General features: G+C 49.2%; 1 protein-coding gene across 2 annotated transcripts in view; it reads left to right on the top strand.

Annotated features, from left to right (window-relative positions):
• Positions 1–466: 466 nt before the first annotated feature.
• LOC133350583 (elongation of very long chain fatty acids protein 6-like) overlaps positions 467–9,201 on the top strand; it is a 44,880-nt gene continuing 36,145 nt past the window's right edge. The window contains exon 1 of one of the 2 annotated variants that reach the window (XM_061565071.1): positions 467–495. Coding sequence is in view for 1 of the 2 variants with exons in the window: in XM_061565069.1 (XP_061421053.1) it covers positions 974–1,056 (83 nt within the window). In the remaining variant the exon portion in view is untranslated. Of the gene's footprint in view, positions 496–893; positions 1,057–9,201 lie in introns of those variants that run through there. The other variant, XM_061565069.1, reaches the window with a different exon arrangement.

The following is a 9,201-nucleotide window of genomic DNA, read 5'->3' as shown; positions in this document are numbered from 1 at the left end:
AGGAGGAACAGCAGCAGCAGGAGTAACAGCAGCAGCAGGAGCAGCAGGAGTAACAGCAGCAGCAGGAGCAACAGCAGCAGGAGTAACAGCAGCAGGAAGAGGAAGAAGACGCAGAATGTTTTTTTTCTGTTTCTTGACTGTGTCAGAAGAGACCAACACGCGGGGCCCGGCCAGTGGCTGTGCGGGGTGCGATATGCGTCCTGTTTCCAACACCCCCCCACCCACGTCTCTCCCCTTCCCCCCATCGATCTTCAAAACGAACCTCGTGTGATGCAAATGAAAGATTCCAACATGTGATTGTGAAATTGTGCCCGTGGATTCATTCGAGTGTCAACCCCGAGTGATATTGTTCAGGGGTGGGATGTTCGAACGTGAACACCCCCGTCACAAGTGTTAGCAATGGTATCGCCCACGAGTATATAAGCAGCGTGCTATTGGGCGCGCCTCTCGCCCCGTCACTCGAGGGAGGATTTTCTTTGCGGATTTCTCGAGGAAGTGCGGCCACCACCACCCCCACCCCTCCTCCTCCACCACCACCACTACCCCCCTAACAGAGACATTCACAGCCGCCGCCATCCATCCCCCCGTCTCTCTTTCTCTCGCTTGTGCCGTCGACGTTCTTTCGGCTTTCATTTAACACGCAGTAAATACATTTATGTATATGTCGCTACGCTAAAGTCGCCAGGCAATTTCTCATTTGCTGTTTAAAAATTGTTCGCGCACGCGGGAGGGCGGGCGGGCACGTGGCATCGCTTATAGCAGAGAGAAGAAGTAGGGGGGGGGGCTGTCGTACTCGGCGCTTAATTTTTTTTGGGGGCCGGGGGGGGCAGTTTTTAGTGTTTGTAAATTTAATTTCTTTAACAAAAAAATTCAATTTTTTTTTTCAAATTTCAAATCTCACGTCTCTTTTTTTCTGCGTTGGTGACGAAGCGACCCCCCCCCTCCTCCTCCTCCCCACCCGCACGGCGTTACGATGTCAGTCATTTCTCTTCAAGAATACGAGTTCGAAAGGGTCTTCAATGAAGCGGAGGCTATTGAATGGATGCAGGACAACTGGTAAGGAAGAAAGGGGGTTCATCACCATCGCCGTACATTCGCTACCCCAGGACCGTGCGTGCGTTACCAACATTGCTGTATTGTCATCCACGCCGCTTGTAGCCCTCTTGATGATACATTCTGTCCGATCTATACATTTGTAACACTTTGATTAAGTGCGTGTGTGTATAGACACACCGCTTAATGTATTGTTGTACGTTTCTACACGTTGTGTGAACTCTGTACGTGCCTTGTGTGTGTCAACGCCGGTGACGATTTAACCGAACCGGGCCTCCCCTAGGTTGACTCGGCCTTAAATCAGCTAGTGCTGTGTGTAAAATGTCAGTATCGGGGGGGGGGGGGGAGAGACAAAGGCGGTCAGGGCGTGGTGCTGTCCACCCACCCACCCAGCTAGCCCCAGTCTTCATGTTCGCACTTGCCCCTGCAGTCTGTTCGAGGCTACACGGGGGAGCTTTGTCTGAGCCGGTGTATTGTATCCGGTCTCGATGTGATCCCAGCACCACCACCACCGGGGTGTGTGTTGTGCATCGCGAGGATGTGATGCGGTGAAACGTCACGCTATAGGCAACATTGTTTCCGCTGTACACTCTAAATCCACCGGTACATTTATGTTTTTTGTAAAAAAACTCAAAAGTCATTGTCTGCAGTCGACGCGTTAAATGTAATCGGCCGGTACGATGCTTTGTGTGCGTACTCGACTCGTGTACACCGTACGTTCTGCGTGTGGTCTAACAAAAGATAATGTGGTAATGGTTGTGTCGTTGCGTTAAGAGCCATTGTAACAACAACAACAACCGCGGTGCGTTGTTGCAATGCGACGAGCTACCGGTAACGTGGTGGTGTGTGTGCACTGTCTTGAGAACGCACGTGTGTGTGCACGTGTGTGTGTGTCTACGTGTGTGTGTGTACTGTCTGGAGAGTGTGTGTGTGCACGTGTGTGTGTGTGTGCACGTGTGTGTGTGTGTGCACGTGTGTGTGTGTCTGCACGTGTGTGTGTGTGTACACGTATGTATGTCTGCACGTATGTGTGTCTGCACGTATGTGTGTGTGTGTGTCTGCACGTATGTGTGTGTGTGTGTCTGCACGTATGTGTGTGTGTGTGTCTGCACGTATGTGTGTGTGTGTGTCTGCACGTATGTGTGTGTGTGTGTCTGCATGTGTGTGTGTGTGTGTGTCTGCACGTATGTGTGTGTGTGTGTCTGCACGTATGTGTGTGTGTCTGCACGTATGTGTGTGTGTGTGTCTGCACGTATGTGTGTGTGTGTGTGTGTCTGCACGTATGTGTGTGTGTGTGTGTGTCTGCACGTATGTGTGTGTGTGTGTGTGTCTGCACGTATGTGTGTGTGTGTGTGTCTGCACGTATGTGTGTGTGTGTGTCTGCACGTATGTGTGTGTGTGTGTCTGCACGTATGTGTGTGTGTGTGTCTGCACGTATGTGTGTGTGTGTGTCTGCACGTATGTGTGTGTGTGTGTCTGCACGTATGTGTGTGTGTGTGTCTGCACGTATGTGTGTGTGTGTGTCTGCACGTATGTGTGTGTGTGTGTCTGCACGTATGTGTGTGTGTGTGTGTCTGCACGTATGTGTGTGTGTGTGTGTCTGCACGTATGTGTGTGTGTGTGTGTCTGCACGTATGTGTGTGTGTGTGTCTGCACGTATGTGTGTGTGTGTGTCTGCACGTATGTGTGTGTGTGTGTCTGCACGTATGTGTGTGTGTGTGTCTGCACGTATGTGTGTGTGTGTGTCTGCACGTATGTGTGTGTGCGTGTCTGCACGTATGTGTGTGTGTGTGTCTGCACGTATGTGTGTGTGTGTGTCTGCACGTATGTGTGTGTGTGTGTCTGCACGTATGTGTGTGTGTCTGTGTGTGCGGTAGTGTAGTGGTTAGCGCACTGCACTACGAACTTGGCGACCCGGGTTCGATTCCCGCTCACGGCTAACACCAGTGACGATTATCTGAACCGGTCCTGGGCCTCCCCTAGGTCGACTCAGCCTTAAATGAGTACCTGCTGCGGTGTGTAAACATCGCCACTAGGGAGACAAAGGCGGTCGGGCGTGGTGCTGGCCACCCACCCCCTCGTGTACCGTTCTGGCCTTCATAGGTGCTCGCTAACAGCACTTGCCCCTACAGTCTGTTAAGGCTATACGGGGGATCTTTGTGTGTGTCTGCACGTGTGTGTGTGTGTGTCTGCACGTGCGTGTGTGTGTGTCTGCACGTGCGTGTGTGTGTGTCTGCACGTGCGTGTGTGTGTGTCTGCACGTGCGTGTGTGTGTGTCTGCACGTACGTGTGTGTGTGTGCACGTACGTGTGTGTGCACGTACGTGTGTGTGCACGTACGTGTGTCTGCACGTACGTGTGTCTGCACGTGTGTGTGCACAATATACTAAACGTTAACGCACGTGTGCCATGCGTACACGCATAGAAGCACCACACGTCGTATAGTGAGTAGCAGTGCATGCTTTGTTTCCGGTGTAAGGAGATGTGGTGTAGGCTGTGTGTGTTTGAGTACAAAGACAAATGTCCCCCGTATAGCCTGTCGGGGCAAGTGCTGCTAGCGAGCAGCACCTATGAAGGCCGGTGACTGGCGAAACGCCACGCCCGACCGCCTTTGTCGCGCCAGGTACTCATTTGAGGCCGAGTCGACCTAGGGGAGGACCGGCACCGGCTCAGAGAGCCCGTGAGCGGGAATCGAACAGGGAAGTCGTTCTCGCTCCATCGCATCCTCCACTACTCGATATACACACGCACACGTGCAGACTACCGATTATAACCAATCTATTGTGCCGGTGGCTTCAGGATGATGCTGATGTTGTTGTTGTTGTGGAACGCGTGCTGTGTACGTGTGTTTCATTCATGTGTTTGATGGCACCTCGGGTGGCAAGGAGGTGGAGTGGGTGGCGCAGTGGGTTATCACGTCCCATCCAGCACTGACCGAATGTGGTGAAGTATGCACAAACATAGTTGTAGCCGGTGCGGTTATTGTATCGAGATGTGTGCTATATCGTAACGTGGCAGTGTGTGTGTGTATCGGTCCTCTAGACGATGGCTATGCATGGAGGCATGTAATGATGAATCAAGAACGTCAGCGGCATTGTGTGTACACTACAACATTGATGTGTGTGTGTGCTTCTGTTAATGCGTACTTCCAGTACAAGCAAAGCTGTCTGGAACGCGTGCCGGTCTTGTCAGATCTCCTGAAGCTTTGGCAGGTGGGATAGTCCTTGGGTGGTTTGGGCCACAACTCCACAGATGCCCTGGTCGACAGAGGGCAGTGCGGTGAAAATCCATTGTTGTATTGTACCGCACGCTGCTTCCATGCTCCCAAGTCTTTGACACGTATGTGTGTGCCACACTTAATTTACCAGCTCGGTGATCCTAACGAGGTGTGATGAGATACACCTCGTCGAGCAGTGGATTGGCATTGGGGCAAATGTGTACACAGTGCTGCCGGTTACGGACCTCTTATCATTTGCACTGCAGGATTGTAAACGCGCACAGACTACGTACATAGAGATGGCCGTTAATGATAATCGCATAGCCCATTGAAATCGGCAATCTTGCTCTCTCTCCTCGTTACACGCGATTTTACTCTAGGAATGTGATGTCAATCTCACTGCTGAATGAAGGTGCTCGTAGATTTATTTGAAATCTTATAGATGGACGCTACGTGTAAGACCTTGTACGAACGCTCATCGTTGCTATTAGCCTACGTGAATAAAAGATGGCTCGTGAATAATGACCACATTTCTCACTCAAGGGGCCTTTCATCTGAATTTAGTTATGTCCATTAACATTCCTGGCAGTGTGTGTGTGTTTATATATACACACACAATGTATATTACTATTTATGATTGTGTGACCGATTTCATTTACAGCCATTTGTCGTCTTGTCAGCTGTCGTGGCGGTGATTCTTTGACTGACCCATCCCTCTCCATGTTGACCTCTCCACGCTGGTCGGTGCCAGACGGTGAAGTGGTCGGTGGGGTTTGGGGGCTATTCACGGCTAACATCAGTGGCGAGAGATCTCTGGTCGGTCCTGGACGCCCTCGCCCCCCACTACGCCAATCGGCACGGACCGGCGTGGTGAAGTATGGTCAAGCAACATCCACAACTGACCTCCAACGGTGGATTGAGAAAGGGCAGAAACATATTTTTTCTCCCCCATTATTGTTATTATATTTCTACACGGTACACACATTCGTTTATAGTAAGACGCACTGTGTGTCCAGCACACGTTCTTTCACAATGTGTCTCAATAAGCGCCCCCTTGCACGGAGCTCAATGGGGTTATCTGTATGTATGTCACACACACACACACACGCGCGCGTGTGTGTGTGATGCATTGATGTATGTGCATGTAAGATATACGCTATTAACTACTGTATATTATACAGAACTCTTCCCAGTAAGCGAACACATTTTATGTGTACGTGCAGAGTACTGTATACACATTTGCATACATTCAGGCCCCTTTGAGAGAAAAATGGGGGGCCCCTTATATGTAATGTTGAATCTGAATCTGTATTTAGACAGGAGGAATCGGATGAGCTATGAAGCTCTTCAATTATTTTTTTTCATAGATGGCCAGAGGCCTTCCCCATTCCCATCCTGTGTAAATTAGATAATTGAGATTTTTTTTTTCTCCAATAAATATTGGGGTGGGGGGGGACCTCCGTTGATTTTGGTACCACTTGGCCTGCCTGCCCCCCCGGTCATCCACCCCTCTCTCATCAGGCCTGTGCACGCTCGCCGTAGTTTAAATCTACAATGGGCACCGCCATACCTATGTTTTATAAACATTCGTGCTCCATCGCATAACACTGTACTGACTGTTCTTATGTAACTACGCTCACAAGCGACTCCCTCACAAAGAGATTCTAAATCTGGACCGAACGTCTTGGCTCTCTGCATCCCGAGTCCAAAGCAATTATCTTCACACCTAGGTCTCCATTAAAACATTACTGTACCGGATCCCAGCCAGTGAGATGAGAGGCATATACTGAATGTGTATGCTCGATTTAAAAAAATGATACGAGGTTTTTTTTTTATCCGCTCACGACGTTTCGCCCGACGGTTCTTAGTCGGAGTGGGGGGGGGGGGAATTTTTTAAAATATCTTAGCCCGTCTGTGGCAATAATATGTTATGTAGTACTGTACACTCCACAGGCAGCCAATGTCGAATTGCAGAGATTTGCTGCCCCGATCGGTGGACAGGGCTGTGTATGAAGCGTGCATCATTGGCCGTGGCATGCGCAGCATAGAGATGGGATCCGGATGGTGTGGGTCATTTGTCCTTTATGCACGAAGGAGCAAATCCCGAGGGATGCAGACACGCGTTTACCCATCCATCCCTGCCATCCCACCCATCCCTGCTACTAGCTTGCCTTCTATCTGCTGCCCCTGCCCTCCCTGCCCATCATCACTCAAACTCCGTCCGTCCCTCCGTAATATTTACTGAATCGTCACGTAAAAAAATGTACGCGTGTTTGCGCATGAGTGGGTGTTGGTGGTCATTTGTAGGAAGTGGTTGTGTAGTGGTTGGCACACTGCTACGAACCCGGCGACCCGAGTTCGGTTTCCGCTTACGGCCAACATCGGTGACGAATATCTAAACCAGTCCTGGTGCTCTCTTCTGTCTTAAATTAGTTACCTGGTGGGGTGTATAGACATCGTCACTGGGGAGACAAAGGCAGCCGGGTGTGGTGCTGGCCACCCCCACTCCCGTGTGTGCTATTCCGGCCTTCATAGGTGCTCGCTAACAGCACTTGCCCCAACTGTCGGTTCAGGCTACACGGGGGATCTTTGTAGTGGTCAGTAAATGCAGGGTCAGGTTGCTTTAACAGTCACGCCTTGAATTCGTTTGGTGGCGTTTAGCTCGTGGTTGTGAAATATGAATATGCACAGCACCGCTGCGGGATTTCCATGTCACTGGTGGAGCCTTGCCATGTGTACAGTAGTGTAATTCACGCGCTTGGCTGCTGGGGCAGTCTTCTTGGTCTCGTGAAATTCAAGGTGGGAGGATGAGAGAGAGTTGTTGAACTCGGCCTAAAAATGCGCTGAACATTTGTAAGTTTCCGTGCTCACGTAGATTTTTATCCGTGTGCTCCAAAGTGTTTTTTTTCCTCCACATTTTAGAAACCATTTACACGTGATAAGCCACTACGTTGAGCTATAATTTGTGGCCCAGTCACTTCTGAATGGTAACTTATGTGTATATAGCTCGGTGGGCCTTACCTGGTAAAATAAAATTGGTCAGCTTTGCAAGCAATAACATAATTGTCAACCATGGATGAAGATATCCCCACATTGGTTTACCCCACATGGTTCTGCGATTCCACAATCCCATCTCCTGCGTATCAGTAGATCTCATCAACTTGTGTTTAGACGGTGATCACCCTCGAGGTGGCTTCCCTCCCTTGGCCGCCATTCCACCGCAGTCTCGTCGATTTACCACATACTTCTTTCAGCGCTGTGTACACATTGCAATATGACGTCTCTGATTTTCCTTCGTTTTATTAGTCATAAGTTTCCCTTCCTCGTTCTCATGCTGTGTTGTAATGTATGCATGTTGAACTTCTTTCGCACCGTACGTAGACAGCCGTGCTGGTAGGAGGTGCGGGGGAAGGACAACAAACCAACAACAAAAAGCAGTTTTAAAGAAATTCGTTTTCAATCTAAATACCAGCATCTATTTCTCCACGGTTCCTTTCATTCTTATCAGCATTTGATTCGTTTTCTGCATCACAATCTTGCGTTATGGATCCACGTCGTAGTTAATTTGTACCGATTGAAAGCGTGCACGCATGCTGTGCGTGTATCGCGTTGCATTTTGGTATCTCGTACAGTGTTGAGATTCAAGTTTAAGATTCCGTGTTGGCAGTGATGCACATGCGCAAAAATGTACCAGCTTCGTCACAAATATCGACTTGTAACATCACAACATAACTCAGAGTCTACATCTCTTATCACATGACATGTAGAGTGTTCATATCAATGTTACCCGTGAAAGAATAATATGATTTTGCATAAATACAGGACGGTGAGTTTAAACGGTCTCTACAGCTGTATAGTTTTTGCCACGTTTCCTAGACGGTTAATCGCGTTCCTCAGTATTAATAAATATTCTGATCCTGATATACAGCACATGCAGCGTGTAGAGAGAGACCGCGTTAACACCGTCTTGTTTTAGAGTGCCGAATTTAAATTTGGAAAGCGTGAATGGCTTTTAGATGGTCGCACGTTCTGTGCGAAATTCGTACCGTGCGTGCCCGACTTGCGTCAACTTGTGCCCGTCGACTTGCGTGCGCCCTCCGGTGTTGCGCGTGCACTTGCCAGGCTGTTTCGCGACGCTGCCCATGAAAAACACGTGGGTCTTGCACACCAAGGTGCACGCTGGCTCCACTTGCAGGGAAAACCGCATCGAGTCGTCATTCCCTCCCCGGGCGATCACTCGGCCGCCACCCCTCAATTTCGGGGGCCCCCCCCTCGCAATCTCGCACGTGGCTGGCACAGATGGTGGGTGGGTTGTGCTTTGGCAGATACCGTCCAATTTCGTAATGATGAAATTAATAAAAATTTATGAAAAATTTACATCCCGATTTTAAAGCTTTCGTGACGGCATGGATTCGTCGTCTTGGTTCTTTCGGTAAAGTCACGTAGAAGGGAAACAATAAAATAAGAAAAATTTACATATTTTTATTTTATTATTTTTATTCTTTTTATTATTTTATTATTTCCCTTCTACGTGACTTTACCGAAAGAACCAAGAAGATGAATTTACATCCCCTTTTTTTTTGCCAAATCCCCATTGCTGGATGGTGAGTCTGACCGCACCGCATTGATCACGGGAGTTATTTTGACCATACCTCACCACACCGGTAAGAGGCGGCTGTCCACGGCTCGCAATCAGTGGCAAGTTACTTCATCGGTCCTGGACCCCCATTCCCTCTTGAAGGTAAAATTAGGTAGGAGTAACGATGCGTGGATTCTGCGAGTGGTTAGCTCGCGATAACAATGAATAATAGCAACCAAACAGCCCTTCGCTAATCGCCTGATGGATGAAGGACTTCTCCAGTGCGTGTCGGTCATGGGCGTTGTTTTCTATGTATGTTGAACTTCTTTCGCACCATACGTAGCCCAACGGAG

The sequence above is a fragment of the Lethenteron reissneri genome, chromosome 34, assembly GCF_015708825.2.
Source record: "Lethenteron reissneri isolate LAM-NWPU_2019-01 chromosome 34, ASM1570882v1, whole genome shotgun sequence".
In the NCBI taxonomy this organism is placed as follows: domain Eukaryota; kingdom Metazoa; phylum Chordata; class Hyperoartia; order Petromyzontiformes; family Petromyzontidae; genus Lethenteron; species Lethenteron reissneri.
This window is presented reverse-complemented; position numbering and strand designations above follow the sequence as displayed.